Source organism: Glycine max, chromosome 11 (genome assembly GCF_000004515.6).
Source record: "Glycine max cultivar Williams 82 chromosome 11, Glycine_max_v4.0, whole genome shotgun sequence".
In the NCBI taxonomy this organism is placed as follows: Eukaryota; Viridiplantae; Streptophyta; class Magnoliopsida; order Fabales; family Fabaceae; genus Glycine; species Glycine max.
The window spans coordinates 4,417,324-4,438,589 of NC_038247.2; the positions used below are offsets into that span (position 1 = coordinate 4,417,324).

The 21,266-nt window shown below is 28.7% G+C and overlaps 2 protein-coding genes across 2 annotated transcripts; both read right to left on the reverse strand.

Moving 5' to 3' along the window:
• Nucleotides 1-1,477: 1,477 nt before the first annotated feature.
• LOC100817326 (transcription factor HHO5) lies at nucleotides 1,478-3,585 on the reverse strand. Its single transcript, XM_003538775.5, has 5 exons — nucleotides 3,280-3,585; nucleotides 3,036-3,187; nucleotides 2,610-2,919; nucleotides 2,259-2,335; nucleotides 1,478-2,030 (listed from the first exon to the last, which is right to left on the reverse strand). The coding sequence occupies exons 1-5, from the start codon at nucleotides 3,467-3,469 to the stop codon at nucleotides 1,731-1,733; spliced, it is 1,029 nt and encodes a 342-aa protein (XP_003538823.1). The 5' UTR covers nucleotides 3,470-3,585; the 3' UTR covers nucleotides 1,478-1,730.
• Nucleotides 3,586-15,217: 11,632 nt separating this feature from the next.
• On the reverse strand, nucleotides 15,218-20,654 carry LOC100786835 (upstream activation factor subunit spp27). Its single transcript, XM_003537312.5, has 6 exons — nucleotides 20,037-20,654; nucleotides 18,559-18,676; nucleotides 18,217-18,391; nucleotides 17,722-17,778; nucleotides 17,179-17,357; nucleotides 15,218-15,700 (listed from the first exon to the last, which is right to left on the reverse strand). The coding sequence occupies exons 1-6, from the start codon at nucleotides 20,420-20,422 to the stop codon at nucleotides 15,575-15,577; spliced, it is 1,041 nt and encodes a 346-aa protein (XP_003537360.1). The 5' UTR covers nucleotides 20,423-20,654; the 3' UTR covers nucleotides 15,218-15,574.
• Nucleotides 20,655-21,266: the final 612 nt, after the last annotated feature.

Sequence of the window (21,266 nt, forward strand, 5' to 3'; positions counted from 1 at the left end):
AGAGGATTATTATAGAAAAATTAAAAAAAAAAGTAGAATTATGTATAAGAGAAATTTAGTTACACTTAATGAAAATGACAACAAAATGGGTGAGAGAGAAAAGCTGCATGTATTCGAAGAAGGAAAATTTTGTTCCATCTTTCAATTAATTCTTCTTGAACAGCCCTCCAAACAAGTTCTATCAAGAGATATGAGAGTGAACATATGAGTATTCTTCTTACCAAGGTTGGGAAGGGGTTAAGGGGTGACTCATTAAGGTCAGGTTCATCCCAAAATTTTGAAGTTTTTTACATAGTTATATAAAGTTATAGTTATTTTATGACTCCTATCATACTTTAAAATTTTAAAAAATTACTTTATTCATTTAATGTATTCTTTTCTATTTTTGTACTTTATATTATTATATACTTCTTGTGTTTATAAAAATTACTATATGTTAAACTATATATACATACATATATATATATATATATATTATTTGTACTTGTTAGTTTCTCCACATAATTAAATAGGGCCAAATAGAATATTTGAAAACTTTGATAAATTATTTGTAATTGGTTCTCCAAATAATTGAATACGGTCAAGGAGAACATTTGAAACCATGAAAAATATGGTTTTAAATGAGGGACAAAACTGTCACCATGAACATGTAGGATGTGCACGTTTAGTTGTCAGCTCAATATTTGTATGAGTCAAAGATATGTTAGCCTGAAAATGGTTGTTTGGATGTGATGAGCAATTAAAATGCATTGGTTTAATTTTGTAATATAACTATTTAATAAATATGAAGTATTTTTTTAATATATAAATATTTCATATAATCATTTTCAATAAAATTGTATAATAAAAGTATATGGAACCATGTTATTTTTTTTGGAATGAACCAGTTTTTTTTTATGCTGAATGAACCAGATTTGATTAAGCACATTTGTTATCTAATCTCGTATAATAAAGGCATATATTTTTTTGAAGTAACTTACGAGGATAGATGCTCGTGAAAGAATAACCGCAATTTATTCTTACCCAAAAAGTAGCCTTGTTTAGCCTTTCAATCTCAAGGAAATCTGCTGATACTTGATAGTACACGATGCGAAGAAAAAAAGAAGAAAGCAAGGTGAAGATTAAACGTACCCACGTTTGTGAGAGACAATTTACGCGTGAAAGATTACCACTAAGTTGGATGTATGAAAAAGCCATTCTTGAATATTGACAACTGATACGCTGTTGGAAAAATCCTGACACTTTATGTCAACCTTAATAAGATCCAGCCAAAATGCTGAAAAGCACACTTAGTGTCCATCAATATTCTCATGCGATCATGGCAGAGACTGATTTAACACTATCGTTAATGATGCAAAAGCTAGCAGATAAGCTTGAGCATGTGTTCATAATATCCTGAAATAAACCTTTGTGGCATCTGGCATAAAATTCAACATCCAAAAGCCAAACCAACCACAAATTAAAGCACATGGCATAATTGAGGATTAATCTATGAAAATTGCCCAGTAAAAGTTAAGCTCCATACAACTATACCGAGTTTAAAAAAGAAGAAACCCGAAAAATTTGTAAAACCTCAGTTGCTCTCTACCAAACAGTTTAAAATAATGGTAGCATAAAACTTGATCCCTATAGTTCTTCTATGTGTTAGATCTATTATTCTTATGTTGTCAAATTCTGGGTCTTCAACTCTTCATCATTTATGTATTGTATTATAATTTATCTGCAAAATATTAGAGGCATTGATTATCAGCTTCAAGCTGGTGGTGGTGGAGCCCTCCTTTCCAATTCCGGCAATCAGATTGCTCATCTTCTCCATCCACACTGTTCTGTCCAGGGCTTGAGAGACCCTTAGCAGATCCTCCTCCTCCTCCTCCTAGGATCAGAGGTGTGAGAGGACCTTGTGGAGAACCAGACTGTGACATGTTGTTTCCCTTTGATTTATCCCCAGATTCATCTTGTGACATCCATGACCCATTATCAGCCTGGCCAGTTGAAGAAACTGGAAATCTCCTAACGTGAAGCCTGTACTTCTGCATAAACCACAGACCCATATAAGTTTTTGACAACAAAAAATGGCCAGAGGCATAAAATACTTAACCGTGATAATTAATAATCATGGGTTGTGTTTTGGGTGAATCCAATTAGAAGCCAAAGACTAGGAGACCTAGGTTTCAACATATGTTCTTTAATTGTGCTGTGGGTGGTCTAATATGATCAAATACCAAAGAATAAAAACAAAAAATGAAAAAAACTCTCACTTGCAAATGGCTTTTCACTTCATCATTTGTAAGGCCTTCCACCTGCATCAGTTCTCTAATCTGTTTAGGAGTGGCCACTGCAAAACAAAATAAACACATTAGGTACACGCATTGATCCCACAAAGGACAAGACCCCCAGTTTCAATTTCAGATGGCAGAAGCAACAAATTCTCTTAATTAAAGGTTTTAAATTACCGCAACTTTTTAAATTACAAGAAATTGTGGACAAATACAAATAAATGGGTATCAAACATGAAACATCCCAAAAAAACCTCAACTTTACTGTTCAAATTGCAGTCACAGACCATTTTTTAAAACAATTCATGAGACAAAAGAGTCAACTAGGTCTACCTTGTGCTCCACCAAGTTGTTGAAGAGCGTCCACAAAGCGGCGGTGAAGCTCCGGCGACCAGCAGCGGCGTTGTTTCCTCGGATTCTGTTGCATATGTTGCGGCGGTTGTGGCTGACTCTGTACCTCAACACGGAGCAAAGAGGAGCCAGAACTAATATCTCCACCAACACTCTTGGAATTGCTATGACTCAGTTCAGAAGCACGAGCCATCAAACCAAACCTCGGAACTTGGGAACCCTCCTTCTCGAGGACACACGAATTCCCATTAATTGGGTTCGCTGGCACAGACCTATCATCTTCCTCATTTCTCTGCCGTTAAAAAAAAAAAAACAAACACTTCTTGTCTCAATTCTACAAAAACAAAAAAAAAAACACACACACACACAATAAAAAAATTCCAGAATGGTAAATTAATTTAGAATTACCGATTTGGTTTTCTGAGTGCTCCAAAGCTGCGCTGAACTCATCCAATTCATCTTCTCAGAGCTTTCATTTTTGTTTCCTCCAGAACTGGTTTTCAGTGGCGGATCTTGCATTCCCGAACACTTCACTTTTTCCTCCTTCAATCTAGCTATAGCTGCACACACAACACAAAAACCGTTACTAAAACACACACACACACACACACAGCAATGATATAACATTGAAATTCAAAAGGTAAGCACGCACCATCGTTTAGGAGAAGAATGCAGAGAGGAAGCTCACGTTTGAAAGCCTCGACCTTTTTCAATTCTTCCTCCAATCTCTGCACGAAGCCATCGAGTGTGGCCACTTTGTCTCTGTTCGCAGAAACGTCGGCGAAAAACAGGGAAAGAGGTTTGGGAACAAAGCCTAAACTCAAATCCAAACTCAGCTCCATGATGGTAGTATTTGTGGTTTTGGTGTTTTTCTCTAACTCAGAGCGAGACTATGGTCCCAGAAGTCGCAAACTATCATGCCCAGATAACGAAGGAGGCGTAAAGAGGGAAGAAGATAGAGATTCATTTTATATATAAGGAAAGAGAAATTCAGATTCAGGACAAAAAGATTCGGTGCCCGCATTCGGGTCGTCGCGTCTTTGTTCCCCTCGGTAACTCCACCGAGTGTGTGTTACAGTTACTGCTCCTCCACAAAATTTACTACTCCATTTTTTTTTTTTTTATTTTAATTAAATACTACTCCATTTTTATTGTTACTACTTTTATTAATGAAGTAATAATAAAATTTTTTTTTATTCTTTAATTATTTATTATGGGTGAGAAGAAAAAAATGTTAATGAAAAAATCTAATTAATATGAAAGATAAGAAAAATGTCGGAAAATTACATAACAATTTTTACAAAATTTAAAATGTTAATTATATTTCTTAATTTTGTATAATAATCTTAAACGTCAAGTAAAATAGGAGGAACTATAGAATACAATTTTACAACATGTTTGGTTCGAATTCCATATAAATTAAGACACATCAATACAAAGCAACTTCTTATCGTTTATGCGTTATTTACTGAATTTGGACGTGATTTTTCCTAATATATGTGTGTTTTGGATTGGATTTCAAATACGCGCTTAATGATAGACAACTAGGCTGGTATCGGATTGTATTTATTATATATTTAATTTAAATTGATTAAATTTAATAATCCTAAGGTGGTTTAGTTTGTTTTTTTTCTGAAAATTTTGTTTAATAACCTGAACTAACATAATTTAATCATATTTGAATTTGACTAGATTGCCTAGTTGTTTGAGTGAAACTAAACTTTATATCATTAAGTAATGTCTGAATTTGAGTTATATGGATAAAAAAAAGTAAAATTTTACTATAGGTGGCTAAATAGATTTTTTAACTGAAAATAATAATTGATAATTATATAAATATTTTACACAGGTGTCATCTAATTTATTCATATTTGAAGTTGATCAAATTAACCAATTGGGTTTATTAATACCAACTTGTCATGGTTTTAAGTGAAATTAAGTTAAATCCCTTAAGTAATTTATTCAATTTAAGTCATGTGAATAAAAAAAACACAATTAAAAGAAGAAGAAAATCTATTATCAATGACTAAATAATTTTTTTTGGCAAAAATTAACTATTAACAAATCCATAAATATTATAAACCAATATCATAATAACATAAAAAAGGAAAATGTCCCCAAATTACCTTGCACAATGAATATGCAAATCCAATAAAATGGACAGTAAATGAGAGGGGATAAAGTAAAAAAGAAAAGTGAATCTACATGTAAATTAACATGTGATAACAAGTAAATAAGCTTAGGAAAATAATATAAATAAATAATTGTTATCATCTCAAACTCTTTGAAGATGAATGAAAAAAATGTGTCAATTTACCCAAAATAAGAATATTTAAAATAATATAAGCTTAAGTTGATTTAGACTCTACTTGTCTAAACCTAATATTTAAATCTATATTAAAAAAAATATTAAAATTCAAATTAAATCAATTATTTAAACTAATTCAAAAATTTCCCTTTGAGGGGTATTGAGGTGAATATCAAGGTGAGGAAAGTGGATACGAAAAAAATAAAAATAAAAAGTTGTGTGACTTGTGTCCATGCGGGAATCTTTGGATTCCGTACTTAACGCGGCGAAAATGTGATTTATTATTTGCGTTGGTGTGTGAAATTGTATTTGGGGGTTGGTCTGCTTTTGGCCAAGATTCTTTGTTTGGATGGCTACACAGAGTTGTGATTGTGGTGTGAAAAGCGAGGTATGGTTGACCTGACACATTGATCAAAAGTAGGGACTACAGCACCACATCCATGACCCTCACTCTTCTCTCGTGTTTGGCATGATTACATTTTTCAATTTTCTACCATTCTACTATACATTATTACATTGGTCAAATTTTTGTGATATTTTCATTGCCACCCTAATAAAACCCTTGTCAGATATACCATTTTTAGATATGAAAACATAGATAGAAAAGCAAAGAAATACAGTTATAGCCGACCACAGATCAATGGACTGATCGTTTTTTACCGCACCCAATGTTTGACAATTTTTTTCTTTTCCATTCCTAATCCAAATTTGAATTTTGTACTAACATTGATAATTTAATACTTTTCCGTTATTTATTGTAAAATATTTTTAATTAATTTACATAAATAAAAAAATTGCTAAATTAAATCAGTTATCATTCTTAATTTAAACATAAAATATCCACAGTATAATTAAAATTATCTTGTTTAAAATGTACTAATTTTATAAATTTCTCTCTCCACTTTAATTAATTTTTTAATATCATATTAATTTTAATATGCTACAGTGATATAGTAGTAACTATTGATACGATAAGTGAAAAGAACTTACCAAAAAAATGTAGAGTAATATTAAATGTGATAAAGTTAAAGATTACGGGAAAAATTGAAAAAGCATTTAATATTCCATAGTTTTTTTTAGAAGAAATATTCCATAGTTTAATAAAGTGGCTTGGTTATTTTTATGAAAATATATGATGCTTGTATTCCATCAATTTCATGTGTTAGTTTGAGAATTTTACTTGCAATTGCTTTTTCAAATAATCAGATGTGGTAAAACAATACAACCATAAGAGAGAGAAATCATATAAAAAATGGTTCCAAATAGGGTACAGAAAACTGCCACTTTGTACATGCACGAAGTACACACCAATTATTCACTATAAAATTGGATGAGCATTTATAATTTTTTTTTTAATAAAATTAATTTTAGTTAAAATTTTGAATAAATATGATTTATGCTGGGATGTTTTGATTATAAATTTAAGTTAGAGTAAAGTTTAATATAAACCTTTTATCTAACACAAAAATTATTTTAAATTGTTTCAACTCAAAATTAATTTTAAAAATATTCTTCAACTTAAAATAAACATCTAAAATTTTATCTAAAATCAATTATCAAACATGAAACCAAAAATACACTCAGTATACGCATGAGACAAAAATCTACTAACTTTGAAGTGCATTTGGTTTGAGAGAGAAAGTAAAAAATAATGAAATTAAAAGGAAAGAAAAAAAATATAAAAAGTGATGTTTTTTGAAAGTTATATGATATATAAGAGAAAATGAGGGGGGAAAGTACAAAATCTTTCTTATATATATATATATATATAATAAATCATAATAATGTGTGATATGATTAATAGATAATCCTATTTCTTATAATTATGAATTTAATTCACGCGTATAAAAAAATATTTGATGGGAAAAGTTAATACATTAAATAGATTTTGTCAAAATTCATTAATGTAACAATTAAAATAAAATTAATGGTACAAGCATCTTTATTTATAATTATTTATTACTATGTTTTTTTTTTTATCATTCTTACCTGTAAAAGTCAATAATCAATTAGAGGGTAATAATACGGAATTTCAACACCAAAATGAATTTTTCAAGTAAATATTAATAGTGTATTCTTCAAATCCAATATGACGTTCTAATGGTACAAATTAAATTAGTTTTTGAGATTACTTATTTCTGAGTTTAAATTCCATCAAAGTCACTTGATTCCCTTCAAGCCCACCTTCCCATTCTTTATCCTAGTTAGACCTCCTTATAAAAATTAGTTTTAGACCTGCTTGTATAAAATATTTTTGGTGGGCATCCTTATATAAAATATTATTCTTTACGTTTTGCATATTTTATTATATATGATATAAAATGTTTAATCAATGGATGTTGACTCTTAGATGATGAAAAGCTTGCTCTTTATTTTGCTGTCCTGAATTTAAATTTGTTAGTAATATTCCCTGGGACCAGTGCAAACTTTTTTATGCTAGAAATCTAAGCCTAATATATAAATAGGAACAACTTACCTTTTAATAACATTTCAAGTAGTTGAAACTCGACGTAAAATAAGAAACATAGTATTTCTATCATCGATATGAATGATCAACGTCAATTCATTGGTTATGTTATTACACTAATTAATACCCTTAATTAATTTGTATTCTTTTGTTTACGTGATAAAATAACCATAACATTTGATTGTATGTGTTTGTTTATAAATAAAAATTGTACACTGTATAAAAAAAAATATTTATAACACTCACACATCTTATTTAATTGACTTAGATTTTCTTAATATTTAATGATATGTGTTTGAACAAGCATGGGTAAACCTGATGTTAAATAAATAATTTTTGATTTTACAAAATTAATTAAAACGACTTGTGATTAAAAACTTTTACCTTAATATAAAATTAAAATGATTTGATGAAAGTAAGTATGTAATAAAATTTAATATGAAATTATTAACACAACATAAACATAAAGGATAAATTTTTAGCCAAATATACTTTTGAAATATAAGATTGTCATGTGAATTTAACTTTTTCTTTAAATATTTAATACTTTTTTTGAAATAATATTTTATGAAATTGTATATTAAGACTTGAATTCAAATTACCAAGGGATTAAACTTAAGTGAGCTGTTGTAATTTTTAGTATTTAAGTTTAATTTATACAAATAATAAAAAATACAGAAATTGATCCATGTCCCAATCATATTTAATTTAATTTACTGTTTTTCCAATAACAAATTATTTTGAGCTACTTTAACCTATTAATCAACAAATTAAGGAAGTTTGTTTTTTGGAAGGATATGGAATTGGGCTATATGCCACTAGAATATTTTCCAAAAAATGAAAAGCAGCATGATACGTGTGTCACGTGCAAGATTCTTTAGACGTTATAAATATTTGATGTTTATCAAGATGATGATTGATGGGCTATTTCTCTTCTCTCTGCCATCACCACACCTATAATGAACGACCTAAACCTAAAGTGGTCCTTGTTGTGGTTAGTGTATCTTCCAAATAAGAATCTCGCAGATAACAAAAAACGCTTGTCACCTCCAACGCCATAACAACACGTGGCTTCGAATAATAACTTTTCTTCTGCGGTTGTCATCGTCCACTACTTCTTTCGGTCTAAACATAACCAACAATAAATTTCTTTTTTTTTTTTTGTCTTAATATAAATACAAATTTTAATAGTTTATGCTTTATTAATATTTTTCATTTAATTAGATTAAATACTTCTTTATTTTTTATATCAAATTTCAATGAAAGATAGTTTAAAAAATATTTACTTTAATTAAAAATATCATAATTTAATAAAATTAATTACTATTTTTAATAAATATAAAATATTTTTTTACTTATAAGATCGAAGATATACGGAAGTACAAGATTCGTGGCTTCTAGATTTTTCATTTTTCAATTGGATCGATCCACGTAATGAAACGTGAGATTGCAACACTTGGGATTCCATTTCTAGTTTGGATTCTACGATTTCAGCTTCTTAGCTTTCCAGGAGCATCTCATAATTCTCCACATGCCCATATAATAGTTCAAAATGCTACTAGTGAGATTTGTTTGTTCACAGGTGAGGAAATCAAATGTATTTTATAAAATAAAGTGCAATTAAAAGTTAATGACTGAGTTGGCAGAAACTTAAATTTCCCATGTAGTAATATATATTCTTAACTCAAATAGTTTATATCCAATTAAAGACATTCATGTAGTCTTGTAGACTCGGAAAAATGCCATAAGATTATTTTCCATTATTTCACACACTATTTATAACATATTGTTTAATAAAGAGTATATTTGGTCTCTAAAAAAATACTACTGTTTATTATCAAGTAAGATTTATATGAGTTTGTTTGAATGGATAACTTAAAGCTCACTTTTATTTGAAATAATATACAATATTGTTTAACAATATTCTCCCATAACTAATATTTTATTATTTTATAAAGAAAATATTAAATTATAAAAACGTACATTTGATAACTTAAAAACATGATAATCATTTAATACTTTTGTTTTACACTTAGTAAGTTTGCGAGCATAAATAACATTGATATGAGTGATTTTGCATTCAGTTATTTTAAGAAAAAATTTAAATTTGAATCTTACATGTAAACAAATATAATTGAAAAAAATAGTTCACTAAAGATAGTATGATAAATTGTCAATTGAAGAATAATTATCAGTAAAATTAACTGACAAACAAAATAATATACACTTGCCACTAGTCTTTTAATGAACACACCTACGGACAAGTGTTTTAAGAGTATTTAATTATGAAAGTTACAAATAAAAAGTTCAACAAGTGCTTATTAGTGTCTTAATGAAATTAGTTAAAAATCATTTTTAATAAATAATATTATTAATGTATGTCTTTTTTTTTCAATGAATCTATAAACTAATTTTAATAATAACTTTTAGTATTGATTTTTAACTAACGTCCTTGAAAATTTGGTGAGTAAAAACTAAAGTTTTTATAGGTACCCCAACATTAATGTATTAATGACATTATATACTGCACATAATTTCCAATATTTTGTAATTTTATTTTTAAGTAATATAATTTAGTTGTGTTTTTTTGGTATAGATAATTATTACGTATCATTCATGAGAAACAATTCATTTCGAAAGGTAAAAATATTATGAACGATAAAACTTTCATTTTAAGTGTTTAATGTAAATATATAATTAAGATTCAAACCTAATACTTTTATTAAGTTGAAACTAAGATTGTGCACAGTTTGGATTTCTTTTTAAAAATTAAACTGAACTAAAATGGTTCAGTTACCCAAATGGCTTTCATAAAAGTGGTTTCATTTTATTATTTTTTTCAAAATGATTCAATTTATTTATTTTTTATTATCCATTTCATACTCATATATGTTTCGTTTTTCTCCCTCAGAATCAAATTGAATTGTACCGTTCCGCTCTATAAAGTGGCTGAAATCGATTTTCTTTCTCAAAACGGTTTTGTTTTTAAAATTTGATTTTGTTCGATTTTGGATCGACTCAATTCAATTGGTGTTTTTTATCCATACATTTGATGTTCATTTATACGTGTATATGAACACATGATAAAATAGGTCAAAAATAGAAAGTTTTCCATTAAAAAATATTTATAATATTAAACTACAAAACTAATTTGATGATTATTAAAATTTTAAAAACAAAACAAAACATTTAATTAAATAAAGGGTGTGTAGCTCAATGGGTTAGATAACGTGTGAGTTATGTAAACCATATGATAGTTGTCTTTAATTCTCATAGATAAAAAAATATTTAATTGAATATGTTTAAAATTTTACACTATGCATTTACGAATATGCAATAAAATCTATACTACTACTAAATAGGACTTGTGAATTTCATTTAATAATACGTGACGGGGTTGTTTATTGTCCATCCATAAATACACGGATAAAAACATTAAATAGACTATATATTTTCTTGTCAAAAGGAAGACCCGCAATAGAATTTACGACAGAGAGAATGAGGGAGGTATTTTTTTTTATTGGTAAAAGAGGGAGGTAATAGAATAGGAAAGTAGCAAATTGCATTATAACATCAAACAAATACATAATACATTCACAAATTATGTTTTACAGTTTAATGATTGAGATGACTCAAAAAAAATAATCTATTAAATGCTTTAAATTACCTGAAAAAATAATATTAAATCAATTTTATGTTTTCGTCTTAATAAATTCTTGTTGTACCATCCAACCCGTTTTTTATTTATTTTCTTGTTATATTCCAATAGGTAAATGATGGGAATTTTCATAATTTATAGATAAAATATTAAAAAAAATCAAACTTATCTTTTCAAGGCAAAAACAATATCTTATGAGAAAAATGATTTATACAATGTTATAATTGAATTTAAATTAAATTATTATGTAGTATTATTTAACAAAAATATTAACAATAATAATCTGAACCCTACCCAATGTTAGAGATAAGGATTCGTGAAGGATGTGGTTTGCTTGGTGTAGTTTATGCTATGCAAGGACAAAACACAATGAGGATGATGCCTTCTTTCCTTTTTCCTTTCGTATTCATTTCATCCATATTCGTATCAATAGAGGACGATTAAGGGGAGCCATTGGTTCTGCCTTCACTTTAGCCTCAATATTTTTTTTTATTAATTATTAATTTTTATTAATAAAATAATCAAATTATAACTTTTGCCTTCCTTCGATTTTATTTATTTATAATCCAACCAATTTTATAACTCATATTCTTAATATTATTATTATTTGATATTATAGCATGTGTTGTTGATGGGTAGCCATTTGGATTTGTCTTATTAGGAAAAAATCCTGGTAATTTCATGACGTGTATATATATAGTTTTGGTCTCGTGGTGGAATTAATACTTCTTTCTCGTTTTTCTTGGCATTGGTCATGAACATGGTACATGGCGATAGGACAGATTCTTCGTCCTTTGAAACAGATCCGGATAGATATGATGCTCAACTCAACCAGATTTCATGTGAGAGAAACTAGGGATATACATCAAGAAGCATCTAATCCACATTTCTTTCTAAACATGTCAAAATCTTTATATTATACTAGCATATAAAACATATTCTAATTTAAGAAGATATCAAATTATATTTATATAATTTTCATAATTATTATATTATTTTAAAAACTTAATATAAAATATAATTTTTATTCATCTAATTATTAAATTATATTTATATATTATCAAAATTGTTTATGTCAAATTTTATAAAAATTAAATAATTATAAAAAAGATAATCAAATAATTTATATTTTAAAATATTTATATTAAGATGATAAATAATTTTAGATTAATATAAAATTTTGTATATATATTTTGTGTAAAAAAAAAACTTTTAATCCAATAAAATAATTTTAAAAAAATATTATCCAGTCGAAAATTATAAAATATTATAATATTCATTAAACTTATATAATTTAATCCCTCCTCTTCTAATTTATATGAATTTTTATTTACTAACATATTTTTAATTTAATACCTACATTGATGTAATTGAATACTTATATAAAATTTTATTATATTATACAGCTCAACAGTAGATTTTTTATATAAAAAGAACTCGACAGTAGATTAAGATGCGCACATCATAAAAATAGTATATGTTTTATTCTCTTTAAATTAAGATTTGGATTCGACCTTTATGTGTTAAGATAATCAGATGCTCGTGTGGTCTTGAAGAAAAAAACACGCACACATCGATCCAATGATCTCTATCATTTTTTTTATAAACAAACCACTCATATATTTTAAAAAGTTACTCTGGATTTTATTTTTTTACTGTATTCATTTGAGTTTCAGAAAATCAGAAGTCTTAAATAGCTTATGAAGAAACTATAATTAAAATAGTTTTAAAAAATACCTTTTTTATTTTCTAAATGTATAGGTTGTTATGTGAGTAAACCCAAATTACCTGGCTACCAAAAAAAAAACAAAAAACATAGATGCAGTTTGTGTTTTTCTTTTTGTTAAAAAAACTGGGCTAGAGTCACTTGTATTTGTAAATATGACATGAATTTATTTGGTATGATTATTTTTTTAAAAATATTATTAATTATTATTATTTTTTTTCATTTTGTATTCTTAAAAGATGGCACATACAATGATAAAAATAACATCATTTTTATATTTTAATATTCTAAAATAAAAAATAAAAAATGTGTTATTCTTGTTGATGACAGAAAATAATATATATATATATATATATATATATATATATATATATATATATATATTAAAATTAAACTCTCACTAAAGAGAAAAGAAATTTAAGATAATTATTATCACAATTAACAAAATCTAATTAGATTACAGTCTAAAAATACTTTATAATACAGTAATAAATTTTCTTTTGTGCTATTGAAATACCTAAAACAATACAATAATATACCAAATAAAATAATACATCCTACAATTTGAAATAAGTGGGATTTTATGAAAAGAAAAAGGTTCCAAATTATTTAATGTTTTACAATATAAAAAATATTTATTAAATTTTTCTAACTTTTTCTCCATAGCACCAGGTTTTGGTAATTATAAAATTTGTTGTTGATGAACATGTACTTTTGAAAAAAATAATTATTAGAATGTTTTTTTGACATTATAATTCTTTTTACATTATTTAATAATTATGAATTTTCAATATATGATGAAATTATAGAATTTTATAATTTTTTTAATATATATAAATAAATAATATCTACAATAACAATATTAAAGAAATATACTATTATTTAATTACAAAATATATAAATTTATTATCTTGTAAATAATTATCTCATAAAAAATATATTTTATATTAACAATCATGTATTCTAAACTTTTAAAAAAAAAAACCTTTATTTTGAATGTAAATATCATATAAAACCGCCGTCAGTGGAAATCATGTAAAAGTCATATAAAAGTTATGAGAAAAATGATTAATACTATCAATGTAAAAAAAATTATACAATTATTTTATTTCATTTTCATTATATATATGATAAATTTATTAACTTTTAAAATAATTTAAATGATAATTTATAATTAAATAATAATATAAAACTGTTTACATTGTTATTGCTAGTATATAAATATTAAATTCATAAGTTGTAGATATAAATATTGAAATTAACTAAGAATCAAACGAAGTATCTATTATGAGTATTTTCAATAGACATCCCAGTTTTGCTTAAAAAAAAAAATAGACATCCCAGTTATGTAAAAATAAAAATCAAAAACATTCCAGAATCAATTTTGGAGTCCAACTTTTTTCAACAAAAGGGAAAAAAAATAAAAATCTCACTAAGCAAACAAGTGACGAGACATAGAAATGCTGTGTTTCATTAAATTAATAAATTTTCTTAATATAAAGCGTAACATAATTATCATTATTTTAACTAATTAAATTAGTTTTCCTAAAAGTGAGCATCCATTACGCGTGTCATTTTTAATTAAAAACTGTATTTATTTTCTTTATTTTAACTGTTATTTTGCATACTGATATTTATTACTTTGAAAAATATTACATATTTCTATTATTTACATACGAAGACGATACGTATAATATCATTAAAAATTAATTAACTTTACAAAATTTTAAATAACCTTTCCTTACAATGACGCTGTGTTGCATTGTTCATTCGTCTCCTTTTTAAAAAAATCTTATTGCATGATTTTTATTTCAAAAGCAACCTGAAAAAAGAAAAAAAAAAGTGGAAAAATGTATTTTAATAGGTGATAATATAAATACATTTTTCTTTAGTTTGATTTAATCTTTGAAAACTATTTTAAAGTGTGAATTAAAAAGCGAGAGAATCCATGCTTAATTTAAGCATTTTTACTGTGTAAAATTTCTCTAGCCAAACAAAATTAATCTCTAATCAATCGAATTAAGAATACCCGTTAAAAATGTGAATTAAAAATCATATTATTTGGGTTCGAATACATTAAAAATCAATAAAAATATTTGGGAAATATAACATTTCCTTTATCGTAGTGTATATTAAAAAACAATTTATTTTATGGTAGTAAAAAATAAATATAAAATGCATAGATAATTTCTTTCTATAGTTATTTTTGACTGTTATATAAATATTTATTTAATTTATTTTTAGTCCTCAATAGCTCCTTAGTGAGCGCCTTAAAACACTATTTTGATTAAATATAAATACTAGAAATGGAAAAAAATAAAAGGGATGAATTATAAAATTCATAATTTTTGCCGGAACAAGAGCATATTTAAACTCCCCTATTTTTTTACACAATTTTATATTTTATTTTTAATAAAAAACACACATCAAATAGTAAAACATGTTAAAACTTTGAGTCAAAAGTAAAATACATGGTTTCTTCATACAATATCAGTATTCTCCTATTTTGCCAAATGACAGCAGAGTAGAATATGAAGTCAATATTGTGCTTGCAGCTTCAGGAACCAAATATACAAAATTTTCAACTGCCAAGTGGCAAAACAGGATAATTTAAAACAAAATAAAAGGTCACATAACATAAAAAATCTTCGAGAAAAATTTACTGAAAATGTGTCATTTTGCTAATTTCTATTGCCAACAGGACACAAAAAGAACCTTAAAAAACTAACTTGATAAACAAAATTCCCCAACCTTCCCATGCTTGACCGAATAACAATGTACAAGCAACTCACTGCTCTGTCTTTATAAAATGAGGAGCCAGCAGTTTTGTAACAGTGAAGCCAGTGAAGGTGTCGACATCAAAGAGTTCTTTCAGCTTCTCGTCACATATTATTTTCCTCTTGTCAGAAGGATCCTTCACAAAGCAATCAGAAATTTAACTTGTGTTTTAGCTATAACATGAACAACACACAACAAAGCCATACTAAGCTCAGAACCGCAGCTTAAAAGTAGCTCAAACCCAAAGGGCTCTAGGCCTCTAGCATGATAGAGCAGAGTAAAAATATAATGAAGCCATACATGAACTTTCACCGAATAGTGTAAAGCTTTTGGGAAAGTTGATGATTGAAAATTCATTAATCAGAAATGAGCTCCATTTATGGTCAAGAAAAAATAATCATAGATCAAAGAAAGAACCTGGACAACATTTTGACTTATTTCAAATTTTAAGTCTCTTATGATTTCTGCACATACATAGCTGTTAATAAGAGAACTGGTTGTGGAAGGTTGACAATCTAATATGAAACCTATGGTGTGTGAAGTACCTTGTAGTAGAAACAAAAAGGAAAGAGGTGAAGATTCATAATTTATTTAATCATGATGCACGGATTGTCCATTGTCAATTAAATTTGATCTTTATCCCCTCCTTCCCTTCTATTTTCACTTCAACAAGTATGCCCATTGAACAAATTATGAAATTCTACAATTTTATTCATATGCAATGAGAATGTATTCTATGCTGGCGGCCAAAATATACTCTGAATGTATTGTTTGATAGTGAAGACATTTATGCAAGGCATAAACAGAGGAGTAGAAGGCACAATAGAGTTAGATAGCACCAATTTTCTCGGTCAAGGGGAGTTGGAAGGTTTACAACTTGGAAGGGAAATCAGAAAAGAGACCAAGCAGATAAGAACATAAATGTATACAGAGGGGACCATGGGCATCTGTCAGTAAAGTCAAAGGTTAGTGTGGCGGAGGCAAAGGCTTACAGAAAAGTCAAAGTGCTAATGGACTTGCTTGTTGCTTGTGGGGAATTGAATATGTTATATTTCAGCTTAAAACCAATTGACACTAAATGAAGTTGTCCAACAAATATATAAGCTGCACTCTAAAAATTGAGGCAGTCAATGCAGGATTTCCTAACACCCCCCTCCTCTCCACATATGCCTGTCAGAACATTTGAGCCTATTAGAATAGGCAAGAACTAAGATGGGCTATAGATTCTGATACTATGTTAGATTTCAGATTAAAATCAAGTGGCACTAAGTGAGATTGTCCAACAGATATATAAGCTACACCTCAAGAACCAAGGCAGGTGATGTGAGACTTCCTAATAGGATATTTTATGATTGGGTTAACAGCTAACTTGAAACATAACTGTAAATCTTGGAATGCTTTTTCACATTACCACATACAACACAAGCTAATTATAATCTGAAAAGTATATTGCTTGAGGTGCACCATCTGAAATTGCTATGATAAGTGTAGCTGATATTAGTTTATTCGACCAAAATGTACACTAGTTTGAATGGAATAGAACTTTTCAAGCTTTTCACATGGGGAGACAAATAAGAGCTATATGGCACAAGACAATTTAGAGCAAGGACAAACCTGAAGGTTGTTTCCTTTAATGTAATCCCACATTCTTTTTATGACATCAGTTCTCGCTAACTCGCTCTCTCCAGTACCAAGGAAGTTTACAAGGGCATCGGATAGCTGAAGAGGAGCAAGAAAACCTGATTTCCCTCCTCCCTTCTGCCGTTTTTCCTTTTTTTTTGGTTCATCTGAATCTGTCATAGAGGTTATGATGCAGTATGGTATAAGTAATTTGATTACATTAACTTGTCAACATGCATGAACAGGAACAGAAAAACTAGTACCACATACCATGAATATCCCTAAATCCCTAAAACAAATAAAGTTGATCCAGTTGCCATGTGTTCAAATGATTTCCAATATAAATATACATACACAAATTATTTCTCTTTTTTTTCCAAAAAATTAAAAAGGAATATTATGAACAATGAAAATATAAATAAAAATATGTAAACAGGGATAAAAATAAGCAGGAGAAAGAGTTTATAATTTGCATGGAAGTGACTGTGATCAGGTAGACAAATAATATAGAACATTAACCGAATTCATTATACATACCATCATCTCTCTCTTGCTTCTTCTGCTTTTCCTTTGGTGTGGACTTCACCTGAACAACTATATCAAGAGATGCAATTTAAACAATTTTTTTTTAGTTATCTACAAAATATTGACTAGAAGAATAAACTGGGAAGCAAAAGTCTGCAGTCTCATCAAAAGTTAACAATCAGTAGAATGGATATATTATAAAATGATAGAAGTTTTTTTTTTAATGTAAATATGTAAAGGGGTTTGGTGCACAAAGCAGTAGTATAATTTTATCATGCCTAATATTGGGACCCAAAAAAATACTTTGACAAGAAACTCTCAAAAAGAAAACTTTACAATGTTAAGGCATTAGAATCCCTACAATCACAATAAGGTCACTTGGAGGAATTTAAAAGATTGGATGTTAGGTCTAAAAAACTCAATGAAAAATAACAATCTAAAAGAATATTCAACACCCTATTTGGAAATAACATAATAACAAGAAAGGGTAAGGTTGTAGTAGCATACCATCATCTGAATCCAATGGCCAGATATGCTTTGACAATGCTTTATTCATTTGGAACATGTTGATGGAATTGACATTAAAAAGGGAACGCAATCGCTCATCGCAAATTATATTCCGTCTGTTGTTCGGGTCTTGCAAATTTTTCTCCCTAATATAGGCCCATAATTGCTTAACAACCTAAGGACAACATTTTAAATAGATGCTATAAGGCCAGAAACAGAGTTACATCACATACACACTTTTATAGAAATTGTAGGTAACCTTAACTAGTAGTAGTGGAGTAATCTATCTTAACTACCATTTTTACATAAATAACAGAAAGAAATGAAAAAAAGAATGTATACCTCAGTTCTGGCCATTTCTGGAGCTCCCATGAATTCCTGAAGTTGTGGAGACAGGCTACATAATTTGCAAAAACCACCACCTCTTTTCTTTACTACCTCATCACCTAACGTGTTCGATCTGAAGCACAAGATGAAACAGAAGCTGTTAAAACAAGGACATCACCAATGGAAAATATTTACACTGAGGTACTTGTCTATATTTTATGTAGCAACACCAATGGTACTTGTATATATTAACATGGAGTATCATGTTAGAATTAGAATCTTGATACTTTCTGTAGAGAAAATTGTCATGAGTGATTTAGAAACCTTTTTTTGAGAATGGTTTACTGTCATGGCTCCAGAGCTATAAAAATTAATAGTTGCTTGCAGATAATAGTTCAAGAAAAACACTGTACTGCAGTTCAAGTCTATATTTCTTACTTTTGGACTAAAGACAACCAAGGCCAATGGTCTTGATAGAGTTACACCAGCATTCAGATCATGTTTGCTTAAAAAATATTAGGAGATAAGCAAAGTATTAATTAATGACAAATATATAATAATGCTTTACATACTTTTTTAAAAATTTATAGTTTGGGGAAGGGAAAGAATTTGACTTGGTGATGGTACAACTTAAAAAGGCCACCTATGGATCAATTCTCCAGCGAGCAATCATTCAATTGTATGAGTATCAGTATTTCAGGGATCCAACCTTAGTAACAATTAGCAAAAGTGATTAACTGTATATTAAGAGGGATTGGAACATCCCATTGTATGATCAAAAGTTTCTGAGGAACTTCTTGCTAAAGGAACTGCCTAAATCCAAGGAAACGAGTCAGATGACAGAAAAAAATCACTTCACAATCAACAATTACAAAAATGGGGGCCCGAATCCACAATTATGGAATAGGTACACCGAAATGCTAATTTGATAGCAGTGTGATAGATCAGTAATTGAGAACAAGTTTATTCATTGCAATCTTCACAAATGAAGAGAGACAAAAAAGAATTAAAATTTGACCCGTGATTGGCATTACCGTAGCAGAAAGCATGCTTAAGGACACTAGATTGTTAGGCAAAGCAAAGCAAAGGCATGAAGATGCATAATAAGTGCATAAAAAAAAAAACTAAAACTGAACACTTTTGGTTCATGTAAACCTGCAAGGCAAGTAACCTCGTCAATAACTTGAAAAACACACAAATTTTTATAGAGAGCAACGCAGCAAAGTCTGAGAGTGGACCCCAATTGTTAAAAATAACGGAAAACCATGTGCCTGTGAGGCTGTGACATCACACAAGAGTCAATTTTTTTTTTTAAGAAAAAAGGGAAAACCCCCAAAAATGAAAATCCAGCGATGGCGCCATTGATAGCAAAATGGCATGGAATCTACGCTCGCAGTAACCGCCAATCCAATTCAAAGAATCAGAAGAATTGAAAGGAAAAAAAACGCAAATGTTTGTTTTCAATCGAAAGCGAAAAAGGAAAACTGACTAACCGTCCTTTATTCTTCTTGGCCTTTTTGGCGTGTTTAGGTTTATCTTCTTCCTCTTCTTCGTCTTCTTCTTCTTCGTCTTCATCGGTTACTTCCTTGGAATCGGAGGGTTGGCTTTGTTCGGGATTATTAGGCGCATCCTCTTCTTGTTCCTCTACGTGGTCGTTTTGGTGTTTTTCTTCCTTTTCTTCTTCTTCTTGTTGTGATTGGTTGTGCTCAGTCTGGAGGAACAAGTCGACCTGTTCCCTAATGAATGCCTTGCGGTCGGATAAGTCGATTCCGAAATCGGCCTCCAACTGGCGGCGGACGGTGGCGGTGGTGGTGGTGTTGAGGTCGGAGCTCCGGAGGAACTCGCGGAGGCGGCCGATGAGTTCGGATTCGGAGACCATGGGTGGAAGTGGAAGGAGTTAACCAAACCAAAACCAAAAACCAACCCTTTTTTTTTTTCTTTCTTCAAATGCACGAGTTGGATTTGCAGCGGGTGACTCAACCTATGACTCGGCCGCAGGGAATAAGAAAAGAAAAAGGAATACCTCAGCCGGGGACACAAGTGGAAATAACAAATTACAAGTAATGTAATAAAATAAAATAAATTAAAACTTCTCTTTTCTCTCTCTGTTTCGCTCGCTTGCCCGTTTCTCGTTACTCGTTAAGTTAAGGAATAAGCTGGAAGCAGTTACGACTTGCTCGCGCCACACGTGCCCAATTCTTCTTAATATTTTATTACAATTTTTATGGAAAATAGTACTAGTAATTGTTTTGGACACCTAAAATGGAGTATAAGACAACTAACGATAAAGAGATAAAAAAAAAAGTGATACAATGTAATAATATAAATAAATAATATGTTAGTTAAGTATTTGAAATATTGAGTGTTGAAATTATGCACCAAAATTAAGCCAAGTACTCTTTGTCCTTGTTTTTTAATTGAATTAGAATTTCCCTTTAACAATTTATACGAAAAAATTAACTAACCTTACTGATCATCCTTCATTCGTGTGCCATTGTGTTCACTTCCCACGTTACACACATATTCTTTCCTTTCCTATTTATAAGTCTCAAGATTAAAATGATGATTTGTTTTTTTTATAAGATTTAAAATGATGATTGTTTAATTTATAATGTTTCTTATATTAATTATTTTTAAATTTAAAATATTTCTTATTAGAAAAAAGAAAGAAAATATATCAATAAATTATTAGAAAAAAATATTAATAACAATAATAATTTTAA